This window comes from Streptopelia decaocto, assembly GCF_964273445.1.
Source record: "Streptopelia decaocto genome assembly, chromosome: 6".
NCBI lineage: Eukaryota > Metazoa > Chordata > Aves > Columbiformes > Columbidae > Streptopelia > Streptopelia decaocto.
In genome coordinates this window covers 24800328-24825818 of record NC_138660.1, presented here as the reverse complement: position 1 = coordinate 24825818, position 25491 = coordinate 24800328, and the positions used below count along the sequence as shown (strand labels likewise).

Genomic DNA, 25491 nt, shown 5'->3' with positions numbered 1-25491 from the left:
CACACTATTGTTTGAAGGTAGAACCAACAGCCACAAGCTCTTAGTGCAGCTAGAAGCAGTGGCTTTGCAGCAATCCTTTGTCGCAGTACAGGCTCTGGCCTGCCTGGCAGAAGTTGGGCACTGCTTTGTCCACCGTTCCAGAAAGCAGTTTCAGCCAGTGATGTGCATGGAAGCCACAACTGCCTTCATGGAAGGAGACAAAATATGTGCTTTCCAGCCGGAATGACAAAGAATTCCCTGGAATAATTTGCCTTTGAACAAGCCAGAGTTGTCACCCTTGAGCCTTGAGGAATAGGTGTTTAAGCTACATGAGCCCATATGTGTATTTATGGGACTGGGAAATGTTGAAACTGCCCTGGAAGGAGAGAAGGTGATTATCCTTAGTGCTAATCCTGTGGAAGAGCTGTCCCTTGGATGTTTCCTAGCCAAAAAAGCAGAGAGTGTGTTTTCCAAGATAAGAAGGGCAAACACTGTTGAGCCTTAAGGAGCAAAAGAGGGAAATGGAAAATCAACTCACATGGGAAAGGACATGAGAAGGTTTAGTCCAGAAGCAAAAGGCACTGGAAAACAAATTATAATGGAGCCCTGAGTGCTGGTGAATGTGCAACATAAACAATGCAGGAAAGAGGTCACATTCCATGTATAGGGAAAAAAAACTAAGAAAGGTAAAAGAAAATGGAAATAAAAAGTTTTCCTCTGCTGCATCATCCGAAATGAAGGAGAAATTAGGGAAACTGAGGCATATAGAGCCACACACAGCCCCTGCCCAGCTGGGGAATGCTAGAAAGGCAGAGCCCCGCGGACTCCAACAGGCGCCACTGCCCCAAAAAGTGGGTATATGGTGTCAGTTTTGGCAACCTTGAGTGCATGATCAGAGCAGTTATTGGTGTAGGATCCAGACTGTTGTTTTTCTTCTCCCGCTTATGCAAGGTTCCAGAAGGTGGCAGAATTACCCAGCAGGTGTTTTCCTCTATGGAAGACATGAAAATGTCTGGTGCTGTCTCCTTCACGTAGGGACACAATCCCCTCCACAGCAGGTCATACACACCGACAGGCTCCCAAGGATTTGCGCATGAGTTAGTAAAGGGAAAAACAGCACAAGCTGTGGTAGACAATTCTTTCTTGGCACCATCCATGCTGGGGTATCAGAGGAGTTAACCTTGTGGAGCAGACAAACTCAAGCTGTTCCTGTGCTCGCCATTGGAACACCTGCTGCACCATTTCCTTCACAAGCAGCATTGCTTTTGGAAAAAAAGGAATCATTTTAATTTGTTTGGAACCCTGAGAAACTAACATGCAGTGTGCTGAGACTGGAGGGAAAACACCTTAAAACCATCATTTCTCAGGAACAGGAATGGGGTGTGATCCCCAAAGCGATACCCTCTGCTGCAGAGCACAGAACCCAACCAGCCCAATAATGCAGCAGGCTGGAGCTGAGAATTCACAGCCAAACCTTCCCAGGGCATCAATGCTGAGACCTGGATACTAAACTTCAAACCAAGAGGGAGAGGAACACGACAGCATGGCCACAATTGTTCTTCTGTGGATGTCAAAACATATCCTAAGCCAGGAGTTGCTTTGGAAACCAGGTGTTTCTGAGCAAGTCCGAGCAAGCCAAATCTCTAGGGCTGGACGACTTTATTCCTACACGGAACTATTGAGCCTACTGAGACCTAACAACAGTTGTTACTGAAACTGGATTCACATTTTAGAATGCTGAGCTCCGGTGAAAAGTTGGTTTGGAACTTAGAAATGAGGACGGATGGGAGCACAAAGTCACGTCAACTGTCAGAACACCGATTACTACAGCACTGTTTTCCGTGCCTTATAAATATCCTCCTCGAGGTTAACACCTTGCATGCTACTGTTTTTTAATCAGCTGCCTTAGTAGGCACTGAAATAACAAAAGCTCTCACCAAAATATGGCTTTTAAAGACGTACCTTTTATCTTTGCAGATCGTTTGAAGAAGACTATGACACAGATGAAGTCTTATCTCCCTCTGAAACTGGAGACAAATCAGATAAACTAGTTATCTCAGATCTCTCAGCATAGAGAAATGGAAGACGTTTAATCGATCTCTTTCTAACTGGATAGCATTCAGTCCCGAGACACTTAGGGATTTTTCTTAAATCCGTCATTGGAGCAATCGTGCTTTATTTTGTACACTGTAACTCAAGAACTCTTTTTCTCTTCCTGTGTAATTGCAATAAGGCAATTTCTATAAAGAGGCTTTTTACAATGTGTTATCGTGCACGCTCATTAAATACGGTGATTGCACCTTGTTTGGTTTATATATAAATTGTGGTACGTCCCCAGATGTGCAATAAATGCCAGCATCTAATGATTAACTGCAACAACCGCATGCAACATCTACAGTGGTTGTTTCGGTTCAGTCCTGTGCCATTCTGCCCCTTTGCCTTTACAGCAGGAGTCACAAAAGAGCTGCCAAATTAATGTAAATGTACATCTACAAATCTTTCCTGGAAACCAAGGCAACATGCCTGTGCATGGGCAGAGCGAAGTTCCCTTTTGCACTTTAAACCACAAGCTCTTACAGTTGATACCGGACATATTTTACTTGTATGAATCTGTGGACATTTCCAGCACTAGGTGATGTAATGTTTCTCTGAGAATCTGAGACATAGTTAACATTTCTACGTATTCTCCTGTGCATAACAAGCTCTTCCTCAGGCGCTTGTTTTGGCTCTGTACAAGTATTTTCATGGATATTTGCAAAAAGAAAGACACATACACTGTTCAGTTGCTGCGTTGAAACTGCTGTGTCTTGCGTGCCCCTGTGTTCTTCGCCTGTATCGCTCACCTGTAGCCTTCTCCAACAGACTGAGATGATGAAGAAAAACACCAACCCTAACCTAGTGTGCTGAATTTCTCTTACCAGAGGGATCCTTTAACTGGTAAAGGAATTAGCCTGTAGTATTGCCAAAGGATTATTTTATACCCGTGAAGTAGGCCCTAGCCTCAGAGAGGAAGCACTGCAACTAATGAATTCCTGCTGAAGTGCCAAATTAATTAAGCTGCCTTTCCCCGTAGAATCATGGCTGGTGTCTCTGTTCCTCCTTGCCTGTGTTGCAGCACAGAGGTGATGATACCATGTTCTTACCCGTCCTCAATTTTAGCCACCACATATACACCAACAGATTGGGTACTTACCTTCTTCAGCTTGGGACAGGCTTCAGCTCTTGTATTTTATTTCAGCTGTCGTAATTGTGCCCAAATGCATAACGCTTGGTGTTATTTCCTCTTACCTCCTCACCCCACCAGTTAATAGATAACACGTGTATACACATGCATGCTGGTGCATTTTATACATCTAGATGCGAGCACAATGGAACATTAATCCCTAGATGATAATGCTAAGCATTAATAACCAAATAAGTAATTGGCTGGTCATTACAATGCAGCTTCCACTTTTCCAGGAGCTTTTGAAGCGTATCGGCTGCCTCCCGATGCCCAGGTGGGATGTACTGCTGCCCTGCTGAGGTTTGTAACTCTCCTCAGGACCCAAAGCTGAAAGAGAGGAAGTTTTCAGTTATACTGGGCTTGGAGATCCATTCTCTTTTTCTTGAACAAAGCTGCTCTTTTATCCAGATCCATACACACACACACCAAGATCCTGGATTTGGTATTTGGGAAACTTCTGGATGCCCAGGTTCTTAGCGACATCACTGTGACCTGGTTTCAGCTGGGATAGAGTTAATTTTCTTTCCAGTAGCAGCTATAGTGCTGTGTTTTGATCCCACTGCAAGGTAACAGCCATTCCATAAGAAAAGACGTAAGCAGGGAGCGCTAACCAAAGCAGGATAAGCCTTTTTGAATGGCACAGGCACACGGGAGCGGCTCTGTTCAACACCGGGGTGTTCGAATCGCTGCTCCATCATCACTGAAACCCTGAGAGGAAAGGCTTTAACGGGGATGATTCTACAAAGGCCTTGATGCAGAAGAAACTAGATTGCAGAAATGAACACAGGATGGACGTCGCACAGCCACGGATTGTAACCAGCTCTGTCTGCTTTTTCCCTGAAGGAAGCCAGGTGAAGCAGTTCACCTCTTTTCCATGCTGTCTAGGTTCAGAGCAGTCTTAGCTTGATAAAATTTTGCATCTCTCCAAAGATTCCTCAAAGGAACAAGAAGAACCTGACCCCATTCTAGGCTGAAACCGAACCTCCATGTTCTTCGGCGCTGCTCGCTTTTAACTCTGCAAGCAGTAGTACCGGAATGTCCAGTTTGCCAGTTTTGTAAAGCCTCATTCCGGAATAACTTAGTGATTGTCTCTTGAAGGTTTTAACCTGGGATGGCCCTAGTGTCTCCAAAAACCAAGCTTTCCTAGTGCTGTACAGAATAAGACAATAATTCAGGTTGGAAGGGCCCTGCGTAGGTCTCTATTCCAGCTCTTCACCCAAAGGCAGGCCGGCTTCAGAGTCAGAGCAAGTTTCTCAGGATCTCATCCAGCTGAGTATTGGAAAACCCCCCCAGATGGTGACTCTGCAGCCTCTGTCTATTACATCTCCTCCTCCTCATTCCTCTGGGAGTTGAGAGCAACATCCTTTTCCAGGAAGGATGTATATTCCCAGGAACACAGCGTTGCTTTTTCCCACCAGGAGGGAGTCAGATGAAGGACTAATTCAGGCTTCCATCCCACACCACTCTGCCTGAGCTGGTGCCAGTGTGCCCAGCCTGCTAAAAATCACTGCTTACCTTTTCAGGTTTGGTTTTAATGAACTGAGACAGATGCTGGTAGCTGCTCTGCTGAGTCCTTTGGCCCCCAAACCCATGGCTCTCTCTTTTCCAACCAGAGGTTCACTGCTGCTGTGACAAAACGAGCGATTCCAAACCAAATTTGTGCTTTCTAGTAGGTCAACACAACAAGCCAATCACTGAGGAAAGAAAGAAACAAACAAGAAAACGTACAGCAAATGTTTGGAATATAAGGACATGCTCCAGGAGCCACTGTTAGCATAGTATCAGTGCAAAACTTTCAGTAATCGATATTATTTACTGCAGGAGTAGAAATCCATTCTTTCTCATTAACGCATTTGCAAATAGCCATAATTCAGCGGGCACAGATGAAGGTATTTTGTACCCCATTCATGACTTAGCCCCATCGGCAGCTTCTCTGGATGGAAGATTTGTAAATCCGCAGTTTGGAAGCAAGGTAAAGTGGGGAACTCCTCTCCAGCTCCTTGGCTTTTCCTTCCAGGACACTCAGACCACAAGAAGACGAGGCTGGTTGTGAACAGGGACACAGAACGTGCTGAGCGGCAGCGCAGCTGGTGTTGGGGCTCAGCGAGCTCCTGAGAATGAGGCCGAAACCGCGCACGAGTCCCCTTGGCTCTGACACGGCCAGCACTGCTTTAGCTGTTACAGACCTTTGAGGACAGATCACGCATTTTCCATTGTAAACCAGAAGTATTTTATGAGCTGGATTCCTTTTCCTTAGGAGTAGTCAGAAAAGTGAGTAAAATTCAGTTTTGCATGATTAAAAAAACCCCATATTTATTTATTCTCTCTAGTCTGCTTTTGTCTAGCAAACTGAAGTCCCGTGTCCTTACAAAAGCCTTGCTTTTTATTTCTATGTTCACAAATATTCTCGCTCTGCAGTACTAAGACTGGAGACACACCTCGGTACAACCACTGCTGGAATGGTACTAGCTGGATTTTTTTCCTCCGTAACAATTGCTACATGAGTTGATGTCAGCAAAAGCCAGGCCCTGCCACAGCTCAGCCTGCCTGCCACCGCGCGGCACTGTTGCAAAACCAGCACGGACAGCAAAACCCCAAATTCCCGGCAGCCTCGGCTTTACAGAAACCATTGCGGAAAACCTTCCCACTCCCCGAACGGGGGTTTCGGACAGCGGACTCGAGCTGCTCTGCCCAAGGTACCCTGCTTAGTTCCTGAAACAAATATGCCTGAAAGGCCAAACAAAGAGGTCACTGAGGTGTCGTGCTAAGGATACGCGTTTTTAGAGTAGGGCGCTTCTAAATCACAGTATCTGAGGTCTATGCAATCAAAACTGAACCTCAATAAAGAGCATGAGCTACTCTAAGAAAAACACGTACGCAGCGCTTACCCTTTTGTTCTCATCTTATCACTGGGTGATGGGTTTAGAAATTGAATATTTAACAATAAAGGTTCTTATAATTTGTAAAAAGAGTTTGGAGACATTTTGTGCTGGCATAGTTTTCTCTTTGTATTTTTACTTCGTATTTTCCTTTTTTTTTTTTTTTTTTGGCAAATAAAGGACTTCTGAAGTGAAGTCAAACCTGTCTCGAAGCTGTGAGGTGGAGTTATTGTCGCTTCATCTCCAGCTGCTGTCCCGAAGTCGCTTTCCTTGCCGCAGCTGAGCTCGTGCTGCGCAGTGCCTGCCAAAGCCAAACCCCCGGCTTGCTCCTCACAAGCCCTGGGGTGAACAAGCAACCCGACCACTTCCCTTCCTCACAGCTCCATCCTCAGTGCCGAGCGCTAGCCCTGTGCTGACCTAATAAAATGCCAGGCTCCCCTATTTTAACCTGTCCTGAAAACAGAGACATCTTCTGCATCTTCTACAAGTGGAATGAAGGGGGGAAAAATTGATATTTTTTTTCAAAGTAATGCTATTTATGATTTCGTTATATGCAAAGGCTCAAGCCGAATCCCTGCATTACCATTATTGCTTCATCTGTGAGACTGACAGGTCAGCGTTCCTGTGTGCCAAAATCTGGATATATGGCAGTCACTGCTCTGGTTTGCTTTAGAATACCAGTGGCACTTGGAGTTGAACAATTAAATAGTTAAGACCAAACAAGATGTGCTTGTGACATTATCAGTACTACTTTAAATAGTGTGATATACACTTCAGAGTGACTTCAGCAGACGTGCCACATCCTTGGGATGATTCTAACACACAAACCTGCTCGTGTGTATGGTTTCACTTCAGATAGTCAGCAATCAGAATTGCAAAATGCCTGGGGGTGTGTGCTGCTGGCTTTTATTCTGGATCACGCCAGAACCTTTGCACAATTCACGTGCCACATCTGTATGATCTTTGTCTTCACAGTCCATCAGGGTTTCGTGGAACGAGCAGCTCCTCGCAGTGCCGAGGCCCTGGCTTTGCAGGCTGTATTTCAGATTCTGGTAAACTGAAACTTGACAGGTTTTTTTCTGACAATACAAAATGTTATGGTGCTTGCAGGTGTATGGAGATCAACGCAATCCAAATGTTCCTTTCCAGTTCTGGTTCCCTGTCCCTCCTCCCTCTGAGATTTTCATCCCAACTCGTGATTTCCCTGAAGTATGGTATGTGGAAAGAGCCTTTCCCCTCAAAATGGAAGTTTAGATGCCTTCCCTTTCTCCAAAGAGCTTCTTCCGCATGTGCAGATTTAGGTGGTCAGAAGCTCGAGACTAATTCTGTACCGCTCCCCATGATCGGAGTCCAGCCCCCCCGAAGGAGCTCTGCTCTTTGCAGCACGTTTTCCATCAGGAACGTTCCCATAGCACGTGGGTGATGAGCTACCGCTTTTTCTTTCCGACGCAGCTCTAGAAATGGCAAGACTCTTAAAGTTTGGAAGCCAATTGCTGTTTCCAACAGGATTGGGAAGCAAGCTCAAATACCGCACATTTCCTATAGGATCCGCAGGAGGAACACAGGTTGGTGGCTCGCGGGGAACAGCCGGGCTGAGCTGGAGCCACACAGATCCTCACGCTGCCTTGGGCCCAGTTTGCACTCCACTCCTTGGGCACAACCAACGCTGAAGCTCCCAGAACACTGCTAGAACATGGAAACTCATCTTTTTCAAACAAGAACCACTGCAATTATTTTCAGCACCGTTACGATCCTTTCCATTGCTCAGCTTATTCAAGAACAACTAGCCAGGAGGTTAAGGAAACCAAACCAAGCCAACCCTAATTTAAACAATTACAGCATTACTCATCAACGGACTGAGTAGTATTTAGACAATAAGTGCAACATATGCCACACTGATGCCCTTAGCAGTTGCAAAATAGAATTAGAAAACTAACATTTATTAAATCAATTTGAATTTTAATATACATTTCAAGAACGTGGCAGCATAAAAGGAAATGTTTTTAGAAACAACCTGAATCTACCATTCGCAATTTTACATTAACGATCAGGGTTCTCCTGTCGCCGGTTCCGAAACACACTTCACCTAAATGCTCCGACTGTTGGTACCGTATTTGATGCAGCGGTGTGATAGTAAAGATTCCAAGTACTCCCACATTTCTGGAGCAAAGGTTCTATGTATTTAATTTAATGAAAGTCCTAAGAAATGTACCATCAACAATCTCAGCAAAACTTAACAGCTCTGCAAAAGCATTCCCAAACAACCCATGCTGTGCAGTTTCCTCCCCATAAATCAGACTCTGGTTTGGCTACTTTGCTTACACCTAGTGGACTAATAAACAGATTTACAGTAGTAGGTCACGATCAAACCACCAAATCAGAAAATGGTAGGATCCTTCTGGGTCAACACAAAAATCACATACAAGTTTAACTAAATACATTTTAATAGGACATTGGTAAATCTCATGAGGGCTAAAAAACACAGATCTTCGGTACTTGGGTTGGCAAATAAAGACAAGAATACTAAGAAGCATTTTCCACCATTTACTCATTATCAAAAATATTTTTCAACTCTTCTTGCAAAACAAAAACAAAAAAGTACAGACTGGACACGTACATCACATTTTTCTTCCTATGGCTTTAACCCCCCACCCTATACCCACCCCACAAAAAAGACGGGGGGAGAAACAAACCAAAACCAACAAAAAGATCTGACCACATTCACAGAAGATGACACCATGGTACACTACAAAACAAAAGGAGGTGTCATTTGTGTCCAAAGGGTTTTGCTTATTTCTTAGGTGAGGAACCATCATTGTACATGCTTTGTGCCAAATCAAAACACAGCAAACGTCAGGGCGGAAAGCGCGGCGGGTTCGCGGGGCGAGGACAGGGAGAGATGGAAGCGGGAAAGGGACCCAAAAACCTTCACGTCCTGTTGAACACGCTGTCGGAACAGGAACTGCCTTTGCAATGAGAGGGTGATGGTTTGTGTTCTAGTTGGCCCACAATGAATTTCTGCTGTCTCGTTCAAAGAGAAATTTCTGCTTTCACAAAGTAACCTGGCTTTTTTAGGCTGCCAATGAAGCCCGAAATGCAAGGCTACGCTCTTCCGCTTGAACTCTTATTTAGGGATTGCGCCAAAATGAACCATTTTTGCATGAAGCTGAATTCCTACAAAGGTGCTTCCATTTTAACACTTTCTGAGAGGAGCTCTTTGACAACTTAGTGTTATTTTTCCATTTTAGGGAGGTTGAAAAGCGCTGACCTTCAAAAGCTACTTCCAATGTATTAGAAAAGAATGAGCTGGATTCTGGGAGGAGTGAATTACACGGCTTATCCTAACAAACATCCAGAATATATTGGACCTTAGCAACTGATCCTCGGCCCCAGCTGGAAATAAAGAATCACCCTTGAGGCGACAGGGCTGGGGTACAAACTTCATCGAACACCCCCACTGGTGATTGATAACTGCTGTGGGATCGGCCATGGGGTCTCTCCGCAACCCACAAAATCCCCGCTCTTTTGTAGAAGCAACAGCAGGAAAATCAGCAGGAGCTCCAAAAAAAAAAAAGGGGGGGAGGAGAAAAGCAGAGAATAGTGCTAATAACACCTGAGGTTTCTTTGTGTACAAGTAGTTTTCTTGCCCCAGCCAAAATAGTCACATGCCAAACAAGCGAGGTTGGCACAGAGGGCAGAACAGGTCAGGAACAGGAACTGCCGAAAAACCAACAAAAAGAGTGGTGGTGTTACCAGGGACACGGTATCTGAGGCAGCAGTTCCACGCTCATGTCTCAGCGACTGATATTCCTGGCCCTTGCCTGGAGACTGAGCTGCTCTTTCGGCTATTTGCTTTCTCAAGGTAATTATGAATTATTTTTTTAAGCTGTTCTGTAGCCAATTCTTACAGTCAGGCATTATCTGCCCTTTTCAGACTGTACCCTCCAGCTCAATGCTGCATTTCCTACAGGAATATTATGTGATTTTCCAGTAATGGTGTCTGTAACTAATGGAGAATTCTTTTTCTACGCCATAACCTAGCACGGTTTAGATGAACTAACTAGGTACCACTTCTCTACACTTAAGCAGCAGCTTTGACTGAGCACAAAGCATGACCAAGTACAATGAGGTTAATATATTCTTTGCCAAAGATCTTGTGATAAAATCATTTACATCAGCAATTGATCTCAAACTATGAGGTGCTGTAAGAACTAAAAACAGTTTTAGGGTAACTCCTCCATTATCTGCAACTATTTCCCAGACACTAATACACATAACATAGCAATGAAAAACACTTGATACAAGTGATCTAAACGCAGGAGCTCCAGCAAGTTAAACAGAACCATAGCTGCCGTAAACCTGTAGCAGTTCCCCTACGGATGGCAGGGAAAAGAAAAGACTCAACAGTCATATCTCATGTCTATAGCTTCATCCAAACTCTTATCATCGTGTGTACTGGCAGCTAAAAACGTCGTTACTGGTGACCCTGTCACATTGATTACACTGGTGCTCGTGCTGGCATTGCGCACCGCAATGCTCGTCACGTTAATGCCCAAAGTCAGCCGAGTCTGCTCCAAGGCCTTTTCTGGCACTGCAAACGCCTCCAGCTTCTTCTCCCCGTTAGCCATGTAGGAGTTTTGGCAGCCACGGCATATGCAGTCAAGGCAGGCTTTGCGGTTCGAGTAGCAAGGGCAGCGTTGGCCACGGCAGGTAAGAACACTTGGATTTTGGGTGGCACGACCACATTTACACCCTTTCTTTTCTTGGGGCTTTTTGTACACAGTTTTTGTTGGGCTTCCTGGCATAACGTTACTGCTAGGAACTTTCTCCTTCGCTTTGTCTTTTGTTTTCAGCACCCCTGGTTTGGCTTTTGGGTGAGATTTCTTGGGGGCATGGTCTAAATTCTTTTTCATGCTTTTGTTAGACAGGAGCACAGTTTTACTGATTTTGGGGGTAGTGCCTCCATTAGGTACAGTCGCAATAGGCTGCAAAGACATTTTATTTTCCTGTTTCACTGTTACAGGAGCTGACGCTCCCAATGTTGGGCCACAGATGATGCTGGAAATGGGTAGAGGTTGAACCTTTTCACTGTCACTTTCTGACCGAGATCGCTTTCTGTTTAACTTAACCACCTTGGGCGTCGCCGCGGTGCAGGAGATTCCGTGAGGAGAAGCATCTGTGGACATGAAAATGTTATGGCTGAGAGGTGGGGGAGAGAGCTGCAGGAAAGGGCCGTTAGTCATGTTCGCTTCCAAGCTGGGCTGCAAATTAGAATCACAGACTTCAGTATTCGACACGGTCTCTAAGCTCCGGAGAACCTCCTCAACGCTCAGGAGAAGCGAGCCACCCGGTTTGATGTCTTCACTGAAGCTGCAGATGTCAATGCCCGTCGTGCACAAGTCACTCGTGGAAACGGTGTCGCACACAGGCTGCAGGCTGCTCGGCAGATCTTCCGTCTTGATGTACTCGCCAGTGCTACAGACATCAATGGTGTTCGCGTGCTCCGGAGAGGGAATATTCACTTCAAGTTTATCTACCGAAAGCCCATTACAATTGGGCAACCCATTGATAACAGAACCTCTGATATCAATGTTGTGTGTGCTTTCAGGTAGCGATGTAAAACCAGCCGGAGGATCGGTTGTGAGTTCTGAGGTTGAAGGTACTGGGGAATGTGTCAAACACAAAGCCAAGGCTGTATCGGCAGGTTTTTCTGTCTCTTCGTGGAGTGGCGATCCATCTTTGAGCAAAGCTAAAAGATCCGCGGAACAATCGACTGCCTGGATAATATCTCGTGCCAGCGGAGACTGTGTTATGTACTCGCAGAGTTTCTTATAGCAGTTCACTAAGATGCTCAGCTGCTTGTTCTCCTCAAACTGTTCATAGTCCTTGCACCAGCTACATGACGGTTTCATCATCATCTTCTTGCCTTTACAAGTTTTGCAGACATAATGCTGACATGTGGAGTTGGTAGGAGCAATAGGGTCTTGTAGCAAATTTCCTACGGAAAAAAGAAGGAAAGAGATTACAATGGACTCAAGGCAGGTTTCCAGGCTAGTATGGGATGATTTTTATGTGCTATCAAAAATATTGCCTGAATAAGTTCAGAAAGTCACAAGAAAACGTACCATCCAAACAACATCCTGTAAAAATTGTCACAGCTGCAATATCTGCTTTTAAAACAACATTAAAAGAACATGGAATAAAACCATCACACCATAACTTGTGCTGCTGCAGCCTTTAGGTGACTCTCAACTAAAACCCCAGCCATCCCCTTGCTCCCTTCAGCAGCTCCTGCCATTGAAACTTCCAAAACACAAAAGATTTCTATGAATTTTCCAAAAGTGCAACTCCATGAGGAGCTACTGCAGAGATGTTAATGAAATTAGTGGAAACAAATGGCAAGGCAGCAGAGGGGAAGTCTAAACGGAATGTCAGCCCCCAAAGGAAAGACGACACAGCAGACTTTGTTTTACTTTTCATTTAGCTGGGACTAAAAATAGAACCTAGCCTTGTCACAGCCAATGCCATGAATAAACCATCAAAGTTTTTAACTTTGCAGGCAACAAAAACAGTTAAATGGGTCCCATTAATTCTTATAAACACTGAATAAAACACCTAGTAATCTATTTGAATATTAAAAAAATACTAGATTATGTTGCTCTCTAACAGCTTACTCCTGCGCCAACCCACAAGATGCAACAGGGTGACTATGAAGATATCCTGGGGGGTGGCGGCTCCTGGTTTTCCAATTCTCAGACATGTCTCAGTGAAATAATACTTGAAATAATACTCAAATAATACTTAAAAGAGTGAAATAATACTTAAAAGAGTGATGCTGAAATACTCCAAAGTGTCAACAACAGCTCCAGTCCTGGGCAGGAGGGGAGAAGTCAGAAGAAAGGATTTTCTGAGATCTTACTGTTAATAAAGAAACTGATAAAGATCAGTTGCTAAAGGAATGAACACCCCTGAGAGCACAGGATGTTTCACACACCTGGTACTGACATCCCCACATCTCTGAACTGTAAAACCCTGCAAGAATGTTTTTGGTTTTTCTTAAGAACCAACCAAGTAATGCACAAGGAAAAAATATGAAAGAACAGAGGTAACTGAAATTCTGTATAGAAATAATCCAACTAGCAACTATATCCAGAAAATGCCAGTATTGCTTTGCTATTTTAGCCAGTTCTAGGCCAGGAAGGTATTCTAACACCTAAATGAAATTTCAGAGTACCTACAGTCATCTACAGAAACAGGTTCCCCTCCTTTCCAAGCAGATTTTCAGCCTTGCTCAGACCTCTCTCCCATACAGAACCTTTGTTGGATGAGTTAACATCAGGGATTTCTCATCCAGATTTTCCAAAGAGAAAATTTTAATCCCATGGACCTTCTGTAAGTGATTCTCGAAATAGTGCTTTGAGGGGATGTAATTAACCGGACCTAGCTGAGCGGGCTGTTAGCACCTATGGAATAAACCCAGCCTTTCCAGCAGGTATTACCTTAGTCGCGAATCCAAGCCCTCAGGTGGAAGAGCAGGACGTACTATACATATATAACCCTTGGCTGGAGCAGCACTTAAAATATCCAACGTGTCCCCTACTCTGTAGCTTTCACCAAAATGTTCAGCCCCTTTCCTAACCTAACCCTCCGTACCTTTCACTATTTGAACCACTTTTGAAAATGCAACTTTTTGTGTGTGTTTAAACGGGAACTTTGCATTAGCACAGTGATTTTTCCACACTCTTGAATTCTACTGGTGAGCACACAACCCCATTTTTCCTTTGCAATGTGAATTTCCTGGTACCTCTTCGGGAAGAGGCTGCTCCAACCTCAGGTGGCTTTCAGAAAAGTGGCTTCATCTAAACTGGTTTTTGAGCAACAAGAGTCAGTGCTGAAGTCATCATTAGGTAGTACTTTTTAAAGAAATTGACAGAAAATATAATTGTTTAGAAAGCTGGCAGGTGGCACACATCTACGCAACTCAAATAATGAGAAGGGAAGATTTAAAGCCAACAGATGGAACATAAGTCCCAGAATCCAACCTGCACTGGCATTTTTTTCCAAGTTCCCTTTAGATGACAGTATTTAAACAGCAATGCAGGCAGAGATGTACACAATGGTCCTAAGAATGGATCTGATTTTGCGAGAACAGTCCCTAACCCCCATGGGGAAAACCAAAACCAAGCTTTACATCACATCAGCTTAGTCTCAGAACTCATGTCCTTCAGCAGAAAGAGTTATGATGATCGATGCTTTACAGATTATGAAGTACTGAAACACTTCAGAGACGGGACCAAATAAACAATATGCCAATTTAACTTTCGATTTAAAAAAAAGTCATCACCAACTGTGCATTTATTTCTCCCAAAATAGATTTGGCTGAAGCTGCTGAGTGGGTACGAATGCTAAAAGAGGATACTGAAAAATTTACATTTCCAGAAGCTTTGAGGAAAAAAAACAGACGGGCAGACAAAACACTTCCCATGCTCTCCCTGCAGGAAGAACAGAGCCAGTTCTGCTCCCAGTACATGCCGGGCAACCTCCATGGGAGAGAACGAGCTGCGGGAATGTGTTCAGCCTGAGCTCGTATCTCACTCAATGTTCATCCTTCAGTCAAAGTTTCTCTCTCGGATGGATTCAGCTTTATGCAGTGCCATAATAATACAGTTCTCCGCTTTCTTTTCTGTTTTGGTCCTATCTTTAGCATTTGCTTTGCTTTTTTGATTGATAGTCAATACCGAGCCGATATTCTCATGGGGTTTTCCATTGCAAGGCTGGTAGCTATTAGTGCTAACCCCTTCTATAAATTTACACATTTATATAGGTCTGCAAGATATAAAAATGGTGGGTTCTGACAAGTTAATATTTTTCCACGTTTATCATTTAATATTTATCTAAGCTAAAGTTAATTTGACATTTTATTGTGCAGTCATTCATCTGCATAAGATCCTTCCACAATTACTCAATGCGGGCCTTCGTTTTTACTGCCCCGAATAGCTTGATACTAAACTTTGCCTCATCTTTTCTCACCCTCTTTTGCAAGGGCCATATTAACACACCAAAAAGCAAAATCGCATTCTTACAAAGCCTCCAACATCCTACTTTCAGAAAGGTTTACTAAACATCTACATTAATATGAGCATTTACAATTAATAAGCCGCATAGACAGAGGAAATACTTTTAATATATTATTTACAAAACATGACAGCTGTCCTGGAAAGGCTGCTACCAGGAGAGAGATCATTTAAACCACAAGGAATACTTCCTATTGTGTTCCTTAATGAGCATCATTTCACAGCTGCAGGAAGAGGGGAAGCATCTGCAAATTGTATCTCGGAGACCAAAGGGAGGGGAAGAATTGGGAACCAATTGCTTTGGTAGGTGTGTATAAGCAGCAAATAAGCTGCAAGTCTGTCTTCTCAGTGAAGGTGAAGTGGAGAAGGAACCTCACCTGCGCCAGTTCAGCTGTTAACATCAAACATTACAGTGACCGAGATGGAATTTTTAAATCAAGTCTTACAAAAGGTGCTGTGAACTTTGGATGCGTCAAACAGAAATTCTACAGCTCTATTCATCTAGCAAATTATAATAAACCAGGAAGCTACCATCAGCGTGATGAAGCACGTGTATACTTCTATGTTACACTTAATATTAATTACCTCCTGATAGAGGGAGCCAAGTCTTACCCAGCAGTGACAGCACTCGATAGCTGGAACAGCCTGTGGAAGGACAAGGTTTGCTCCCCCCACAGCGGCTCTTCAGCTAAGAAATTATCATCTACATCCGACTGAGGAATAAGCACCTCAATGAGGTTTCAAAGCAAAACGTGAGCGTAAAAGCAGCAGCATTTTCAGAGTTTGATAAAAAAACCCCTGCTTGATGATAGACAGGCATATGATGAGTAGTGAAAAGGTCTGTTAACCATCTGCAAAAAAATAAAACAAATGTGTAAGATCTGTTTGATATGGGCGCAAGATCTGAATATTTACTAAGAAAGAAGATAACTTAATATACTCAAAAACAGAGAAACTAATCAAGAGAGATTAGCGCAAGGGACAAGAGTTTATCTGTGAACTAAATGATAGTATTTTGTCCTGAAAATACCGTGTTGCTCTTAAATCACCACAACTGCAACAGTGCCACTGGGATTTGTCCATAGACACTCACAAGCGTCGACAGATTCTCTATCAGGTGAAACAGAAACATGGGAGACACACTAAACGTATTAAAACAAAACAAAACCAAAACCCCACAACCACCTTATTTCAAAATTTTATCAGAGAAACTGTTCTGCTGGCTGCTGAGTATTTCTGAGCATCCTCCATCAACAAACAACTAAGAAAAATTAGCTACAGAAATTATTACCCTCATATAGGGATGGTCACAACTGAAGAATCAATGATTGTGTAACTCTCTGGGAAAATAAAAACTGCACTGTTTTTGTCTGAACACTGTGAGAACTCAAATTAACCATGATAAGAAAGCAGTTAGATTATTCTTCTGCATATTTGTAGACATACAGTCAACCTCTTCAGCTAAAGGTCAAAGAAAAAAAATATGACAACAAATGGCATTGTAGAAGGGACTGCTCTGTTCTCTGACTGCACCCCTGCACAATAAACAACACATTTTACCAAGTCCTATGTCAAAATTATATTTGTTTGAAAGTCTTTGTGTTTACAAAAAAATCACAAAATCACTGTCTGGAAAGATTATATAATGTATTTTTAACAAACCAAGTGGCAAAGTTCAAACTTTGGCGTTTTCACCATCCAGTGTAAAATGTTCATGTCAGGATGTTTCCCAAAAGCCAAGATTGCTGTATTTTAAGAGGCTTTGAATGGCCAAGTTAACATTTCTCCCATAGGTGTTAAGATTAATTTAACGTGTTCCTATGCAGCATAAACACTCAAAAGAGTTAAAACTTGCTTTGAAAGTTGTAGATGAAGTTGCTCACATTCTCTGAGCAAACAAAAAAGTAAGAAAAAGTATTTCTTCCCACCAAACGAAAACGCTCACGCCACCAAGATTAACCACGCCATCTTCAAACAATCTGTGCTCTCCAAGGCCACCAGCGAAGGAGCAAAACCCCGAGCCGAGCCGTGACCGCCAGGCTGCGGAGACACAGAATAACAAATGACATCACGGAAGGACTTCAAAGGGAATTCCTGGGCAGAGCAGGAAAATCCTTACTGTCTGCAAAGCACAGCGCTCACCAAAGCTTGTGCTGGGCGTTATTTCTCAGGTCATATATGACATGCAAACAATCTTTTCTGGCCTCACTCACAACTCCAACTCTTCCTACTCCTCAACTTGGTTCTAGGACAGAGGGGTATTTTTAGTTTAGAAACCAATTTAAATTCAACCAGTAGAACTTCATGTTATGAAAACACATGCAGTACAATGCAGACAACCTTGAAAAAGCAGTTCTGCCAGGAGTCACACACCGGATTTAACAACAGGAAAGGGAAACAGTGAATTTAAGTAAAGGGTTTTTAAGAGGAAGAGAAATCAGCCAGCATGTTCTTGGCTAAAAACTGGTGTATTGAGAAATGTGCAAGTGGGCATTTTATAGACAGCTGCCCACGCTGGTTGTCTCCAAAACAAGAAGAAAAAGAATACTTGCAGCAGAAAGTATTTGACAGGTACTTAGTCCTGTAGTCCATGCTCCCCAATGGCTGTTTTTTCTGGTTATTGTGCACATTCTTCAGAAAATTGCAAGTATTTTGGCAACCATTCATGTAACTTTTAAGGGGAGAATATGATCTTTCTAAAAACTACCAATCATTGAAAATCAAGGAAAGAAGAAAATGTCAATGAAAAAAAGACCACCAATCTAGATTATTTTTCAAACACAAAAGGCAACTGATCTGTCAGCATGGCTCATGAATCAGCCTTCACTTTCCTTAATCTAGGGAGAATGGACAAGGAGTAAGAGTTCTAGGCTAAACTTTTCCATCACAAAGCTTAAACGTGCTTTTTCACTTGAAAGCTCTGATATCCAGGCTTAACTCACTTAGTCATGGCTCACATCCCAAACAGAAAAGTTTTAGCAGTAGTGCTAATTTGTTTATTCTGCCTTCTTCCATCTCTGTGACCAGAAATCAAATTTTCTAGAAAGTTTAAATCTGTTTAGGTGTTACCCAACTATCTTCTCTTCCCCGAAGGTCACCACATAACTTCAGCATGCCTCAGATTGTCTCAATACCACCAGCCAAACAAAGACTTTGCTTACCCTAGAGCCACAGTTCACTTGCATTCCACTTGCTTGTAGTGTTTCTTCCCCTAGATACTTGCTTAAATTTTCCTATGAAAGTTTAATTCACTATTTCCCAATTACAAAGTACAGGGTACAGTAATAATGCCACCAAGAGGCAGAGACAAGGGGTGTGGAGTCTGCAGTGGCATGGGGGGGGAGCAACCAGAACCCCAGAAAAAACAGAGACCCAGCTCAGTGAGGGGCGAGGAAGAAGAGCAGGAGCCTTCACAAGTCCAACAACACGGACAGGATGGCACAAAGATGGAAAATCTTACACGACTCAATATGCCACCAACTATAGAGGAATTTCAAACCTAGCGAGCAGAATGAGTTCCATAAGACTCAACTTATATTAACAGTACACAACTTTCAAAAAAAAAAAAATAGGTTGATACTTTTACACAAGCAGGAGATGGAAATAACATCCCTACACTAGTCTTTAAATAGGAAAAACTTTTTTTTTTTTTTTTTTGTTGGTAATCCATTACATTCCCCATGCTTGGGAGTTGCTTCCACAATGGTAATTTACCATTTAGCCTTCAACCCTCTAACGAAAATTACCAAGAGCTATGTCAAAACCCTTGCCAGGAGCTGTACGAGGTGCCGGTCAGTACTGTCATACAGTGTCTTTGTTCCTTTCCACCCCTTAATCTCCCCTAAGCCACATGTTGTCTCATATCCCCTTACTTAGATTACAGGATGGTTCAGGCAAGAACTCTACTCTGTATTTCTACAGCACAAGATACATCTGGGTTCCTGGCCAAACGTCCTGTCCTGAAGCCACAAAACCTTTCAAGCACTTTCACATGCTAAATCACTGATAACCATCTTTCACCCACTTTTTAAATATCTTCCAGAGGATCCAGGATGAAGTCTTCCATGGATAAAAAGCTAAGCTGATCCGACTGCCCATCTGTCTCTTTAACTGCATTTCAAAAAAAGGCTTAAAATGCTTCAAAATGCTTAAAAGCCAACAGAACTTCTGAATGACTTGCAGTAACCTACATGGTACTTGAAACAGAGAAAGCCACTTTTAAGAAGATTTTCATCCCAATAAGCAGTACTTTTAAAATGCAGAACTTTGTTGCATAAATTCTACTAAACTATTTTTAAATTAATGTGGCATTAACATGCAATTTAATAATAATCACTTTAGTCCAGAGACTGAAACCCAGATTTCACATCCTCAAAACATATAAGGCACATACCTTCTGTATGCACACTTGGGAGGTTTTAAGTTTTAAAAGTTCTAGGAAATACCATCTTATACATCCCTGTAAAAGGACAATGCATTCATTACCTACCCCACCACCTAGGAAACTTTCACGTGATCACACTTCAATCCTAGAAACACACACCATCATCAACATAATTTAACCTTTATAACCCATTAGGCACAACAGAGACCTCAGATCCACCTAGAACAGATTTATTTGACTTAACAATGCCATACTGTATTTACATTATGACTGTCTACTGATGGAACTGCCTCTGTGCCAATTTGAATCTCAAATCAGTGCTTTAATTAGAATTTCATAATTACGTGGGTCCAAAAACTTCTGCCATGCCTACTATGTGAGCTGGTTTAAAAGACTGTCAGTTGGCTTATGTCTAGTGGATTGAGAGAACAGCAAAAGCACCATAATGTTAGTTGGTTTTTATAGCTGTCACCGATTTCTTCTAAAAACAATTCTCTACAATTAAAGGGACAATCCTGACTGCGGAATTAATACCTACAGTGTAACAAAGCATCACAGAATTCAGAGAGATTAAATACTCAGGAAAGGCCGATGACTTAAGGAGCACTAATTTGGGGAGTAATTTCCCAAGGGGAGTCCTAGAAGTACAACACTTGGGACTTTAACCAAGTGTAGAGGTTTTATGCATTACTAATAATTCATGCAGCAAAACACCACACTGTGAAGTTTTGGGTGGTCACGGCACTCACTCTTGTGATCACAACAGCTCACAAAGTAATCTTCTTTTCAGTACTTAAACTTTACCTTTTATACCACTAAAGTTAAGAAGGTTTTGACACTTGGATAGGCTTTAAATGACCTTAAATATGCAGAAGGTCCTAACAGCACAAAAAGCAAACAAGAATGTTGATTTGCCTTTACCAGTGTGAGCTGGAAATTTATGACTGCTGGTCAACACCAGAGCGGACAGTTTTGGTTCGGGCAGGACCGGTCTCCCATGACTAACTGCCGGCAGCTTCAAGAAAGACGCTTTACTAAGTCTGTAGGACAGAAACTGCATTTTACTGTACGGCTTCACAAAGAGGCTGGTATTTACGGAGGCCTCTGTACGCTGCCACGCCACAAACAGCAGCTCAACACACAGAGATAATGCCTGGAAATCACTCAGAGACAAAATATTTGAGACAAACAGCAGCTACAGTTATCTGAAAGCTGGCCACAATAGAAAAATATACATAAGCCAAAGCAATAACTTTAACATTCAAAGAAAATAAGGGATGAAGAGGGCAAGCGGAACCATCAAGTAGTAGTCTGGAAGTAGGAATATCCAGGTAAGTGCAAGTCACTAAGCTAAAAAGTGTGGTCTGCTCTACCAAACTGAGAGTGACAGAAAAGCCAAGCAAGAAAAGCTGAAGAGGGGGAAAACAGCTCAGGAATTTGGGCAGGGACAAGTTATAGATAGATGATTTCAATAGCACAGAGTGTAAAAATAAGATTGCAAAAGGCCAAGAAGGGAAGAAGTCAAGGCAAGGAGAACAAAGAACACATTTCAGAGGACTAGTCTTAAAGTGGAGTGGCCAGATAGCACAGCAGTTAGAAGTATGTAGTCTCTATCTAAATATCTTATTTACAAAAAAAAAAATCTGACAAATATTAGCATATTTTTAGGCAAGCGGTCTGATGACTGACCCAAGCAAGAAGGATTTGTGGGAAAAAGGTACAGTTAGAGATCGGAATTAACAGGGCCTAAGATGATAAGCATGAGATAAAGAGCAAAGGTGCAAAGACATTGACATCAGGATTATGGAAGGGAAAAAAAAAAAACCTTAGACAAATTATTTCAGGAAATGACGATGCAGTGATCCTGGGAACAGGCTCCCTCTTTCCCAGCACAAACAGATCTCTATTTTCTAAGACTTTAAGTGGGAGGAGCCAATAGCTCCAGGATAGGAAGCATCCGACACTACTCTAGCAGCCTCAACAGTTCAGATCTTGATCCTGTAAATAAATACAATATTTAAGTTTATAAACCCCAGGAATTCAATTAAATAGTAGTGTGTGACCACACACGTTGGTAAAGATAAACATATGCAAACAGTGTGGACATATGTCCACTCTGATAAGAAAATACAAACATGCACAGGGCCAGGACTTAAAACTACCAGAGGAAAAAAAAGGGAGAATTAACAAAATTAATGAACCTAGATGTGTAACAGTTTGGACTCCCTCTCCCAACGCTGACAGAGGCTTCAAAGGAAGTTCAAGAAAGGCTGACAGCTTATTTCAGAGCTTCCTACCAGGAACGGACACGTGCCCCCACTTCATAAACACAGCAGAATGCAGTTCCTTCCCCGTTCCCCAGACCCTCACGCTGAAATTCCGGATGTCTGCCTTTGCCCACAAAAATGCAGAATGCCTTTTTTTTTTTTTTCAGGGAAATCCTAGCAGACTTGCAGCCAATTTGGTTTTTATGGTAATTATTTTCATTGGACAATAACCTGCTACCTACAAAAAAAAAAAAAATCTTAACATTGTTTCCATGCGCTTAAAATTCCTGGCTTCCAATCTGAATTACTATTTGTTCTTTGCATTTCAAGGAGGGAAAGAAAACAAAAAGTTGTTCTTATTTCCCTTCCTCTATGCTCTGTAGATTGAGTATCTTTTACCATACTTGCTCTTCTACCTCACTTTTTAAAGCAATTAACTCCACTACACCAGGGTACTCCAATAACCACTAATAACTACCCTACCTTTTATGAAATAACGTGACCATAATAAAGCGTTGCGTTTGGGCCAAAACACAGTCTTCTCAACAAAAACAACAGATCGTTTTCTTTACAGCTTGCCAGGCTATTCCACATACAGAACCCCCGCACCTTTACAGCTTTTTGACCAATATTGCCCCCACTTCGCGTTTGTTTTTTGCGGGTGGGGGGCGGGTCTAAGCCGAAGAATATTTTTCACTCCACCTTTCCCAACTTGCAAAACCACCGCGGCGCTCCCCCCGCCCCGGGCCCACGTGGGTCCGCCGCCCCCCGGTCCCCGGTGTCCCCCGCCCCGCCCCGGCGGCGGGAGGTTCCGCGGGAGCGGCGGCTCGGCGGCCGCAGCCGGAGGAAAGTTTCCACAGCCCGGCTCTCGGGGCGGGAAGCGGGGCGGGGGGGCGATCCCGACCGCGGCGTTTCCTCCGGCCGCCGTGCCGGGGCCAAGCGAGCCCGGGGGGGGCTCATTGTGCAGGGAACAAAAGAAAGATCCTCACCGCAAACGCAGCAGGAGAGGGACTGCCTGAAGTAGGGCAGGAGCTTGTTAATCTCGGTAAAGGACTGGGGATCCCCAGGGTCGTAGTTGAGCACCAGGCGGCTCGCTGAAACGTAGAGAGCAGTGGCATTCACCGGGTTCATCGCAGCCGCTCGCACGCCGCCGGCTCCGGGGTGAGAAGAAAGCGCGGCGCCGAGTCCGAGCCGGCCGAAGGGGCAGGTGGCCCCGGGGCGGGGGCAGGCCGGGTGTCACCTTGGTCCGGGGCCACCTGGAGCCGCGCGGCGGCGGCAGCGCGGAGGCCGCGGCGGCCCTGTCAGAGGGGCCGCGCTGGCTCCTCCTCCGCCTCCAGCGGGGCCTCGCTCCCGAGCAGCGGCCTCGGCCCGCCCGCAGCCACACAGCGTAGGGAGGCGGCGGCGGCGCTACTCCAGGCTGCGGGCCATGCCGGGCCGCCCTCCCCCGGGCCCTGCTCCTCCGCGAGCGGACGCTTCCTCGGCCGCTGCGGGCCGCGCCTCAGCGGCGGCCCGGCATGGCGGCGGCCGCAGGGAGGAACCGCGAAGCCAGCGCAGGGCGGCGGCGGGCCGGGCCGCGCTGCCCGATCCGGCGGCGGGGGAGGGAGGCGGATGCACCTGGGCCTCAGCGCGGCCGCATCACCGCGGCGCCGCCGCGGCCTCCTCCGCGGGGCCGGTGGCTCCTGGCTGCGCGGCCGCGGGGCGGGCGCCGCTCGCGGGGCAGGATCCGCCGCCCGATCCGCGCCGCAATGTCAATAGCAACCGTTAGATCCAACCGTCACTGCGGAGCCATCGCCGCTGCCGTCTAGCGCCCGGCACTGCGCATGCGCGCCCGGGCCGCTTCCCTCCCCGCAGCGGGGCCCATCCCGCGGGGCGGGGGGGGGGTGGGGAGCGCAGCGCCCTCTAGCGGGGGCTCGGGCGCGCCGCCGCGGGGCGCGAGGCTGCCCGGCCGCTTTGGGCGAGGCGCCGCCTGAGGGAGGGGGCGAGCGCGCGCCCAACGGCCGCCTCAGGAGTCCCCTCAGGGGTCCCTCAGCGGTCGCGTCGCCTCAGCGCGGCCGCCACGCCGGCAGCACCGCGCCTGCTCCGCGGAGGGCGAGACGCCGCCGCTCCCTCGGCCGGCGGGCGGAGCCGGTTGGCGGGAGGGACTCGCCGGAGGGTTGGCCGCCCTGTGCCCCGGGCGCTGAGGCGATTCCCGCGCTCGGGGCCGCCACCTCACGGGCGGCTGTGCCTCCGGAGCGGCTGCGCACGGGGGCGGCTTGGCCTTCCTGTCATGGCGAGCGCCCCCGCTCACCTCTCAGGCAGAAGCCATCCTGAAACCTGTCGAAAGACTCCAAGGTGCCAACTGGCCTGTCTTCCAGCATGGAGCAAGCCTGATGTGTCTGTCCTCAAAGAGAGAGAGCTGCAGGGCTTTAGAGGTTCTTAGAAGATCGGGCAGGGGAGCAGATGCGGTCTGGATGCCTCAGAGGACACCAGCTGCCCACACAGCACTGTGTAGATGGAAGCTTGTCACAAGTGGTGTTGCTGCCCATACCAGCACTCTGGAGACCACGAGGCATAACATAGCAGTGGATTCACAGGCTTGGGGCAGGTATGACCAAGACATAGGCACAAGAGGGATTTTTTACCCTCTTCAGGTTTTAGGTCACTGGGGACATATGGTGGGAACTTCAGGTATTTCCACTGTTAGCCCCACTGAGGGAAATCACCATTCCACACACTTCCAGATCCTGTGTTGTGACGCTGCCAGTGCCATCAAGGCAGCCCTTGCCCCGTTTCTCTGTTTGGCCTTTTGGGGAGCTGTCTGATAGAACCTTTCTGTCTTCTCACTTGTCCCTCTCTGTGTTCATCTAGAGTTGCCCATGTTAAACTAATCAAGGAGTTCCACCTGTATCTTTCTGTTCCTTGTTCTCCTCATAAATCCCTGCAGCTCTCCAGCCCAACTCAAGATGAGTGTGCTTACAAAATAGAGGAATTTGGGTCTTGATTCCAAATACACATTTAGTACTTCTGGTTACCATCAAGATGCACAGCTCATTCCCCACCTGGCACTGTTTTCACACACCTCACATCCAGCTCCTGTGTGCTCACTCAGTGCATCTCACATATGAAGATACATACCTGCGACACCCCTGTCTCCCTTTTGGCCTCGCAGCGGACACCCAGAGTGCCATCTCTGGACCATAACTCCTTGCACACATTCAGTCCCTAACCTGGCTTCATTTCATGGCACAGCATCTTCATTCTTATACTCAATCTACATGTATATTGCCTGTAAAATGCCCAATTCCTTCTTCAACTTACCACCAGAAACACCTTATGTGCTGAACCAAGCCAGCAAACTGAAAAAACATTCCCGCAGTTTCCCACCAAGTACATGTTCTCACATACACCTCCCTGTATCCCACCCTCTGCCAGACTCCACACACAGTGTCCTGAACACTAAGCCCTCCCAGCTACATCTCACACTGCTCTGGCTGTTCAGGCAAGGGAGGTTGTGGAGTCTCCTATTCTGGAGACATTCAGAACCCACCTGGATGCATTCCTGTGTAACCTCATCTGGGTGTTCCTGCTCCAGCGGGGGGATTGGACTAGATGATCTTTCAAGGTCCCTTCCAACCCCTAACATTCTGTGATAACACCTGACATCTTTTACTAGCTTTGTCTAATTTCTGGGATATACTCCCTTAGG

At 45.2% G+C, this 25491-nt stretch overlaps 2 protein-coding genes across 5 annotated transcripts in view; one reads left to right on the top strand and one right to left on the bottom strand.

Annotated features, from left to right (window-relative positions):
- The window catches only part of PPP2R3A (protein phosphatase 2 regulatory subunit B''alpha), a 53878-nt gene extending 47591 nt beyond the window's left edge, over positions 1-6287 (top strand). For 2 of the 4 annotated variants that reach the window (XM_082057035.1, XM_082057036.1), the window contains one exon: positions 1957-6287. In XM_082057035.1, the coding sequence (XP_081913161.1) occupies positions 1957-2053 (97 nt within the window). In that variant the 3' untranslated portion in view covers positions 2054-6287. The remainder of the gene's footprint in view (positions 1-1956) is intronic. The other 2 variants (XR_014184487.1, XR_014184488.1) reach the window with 2 other exon arrangements.
- Positions 6288-8612: 2325 nt separating this feature from the next.
- On the bottom strand, positions 8613-23825 carry MSL2 (MSL complex subunit 2). Its single transcript, XM_082056969.1, has 2 exons — positions 22796-23825; positions 8613-12079 (listed from the first exon to the last, which is right to left on the bottom strand). The coding sequence occupies exons 1-2, from the start codon at positions 22935-22937 to the stop codon at positions 10482-10484; spliced, it is 1740 nt and encodes a 579-aa protein (XP_081913095.1). The 5' UTR covers positions 22938-23825; the 3' UTR covers positions 8613-10481.
- Between the last annotated feature and the right edge of the window lie 1666 nt (positions 23826-25491).

Excerpts from the sequence above, each read along its gene's own strand:
- MSL2 (XM_082056969.1), bottom strand. The coding sequence starts at position 22,937 with ATGAACCCGGTGAATGCCACTGCTCTCTACGTTTCAGCGAGCCGCCTG. Across the intron at positions 12,080-22,795 it reads CCTCTCCTGCTGCGTTTGCG|GAAATTTGCTACAAGACCCT; the intron begins GTGAGGATCTTT and ends TTTTTTCCGTAG.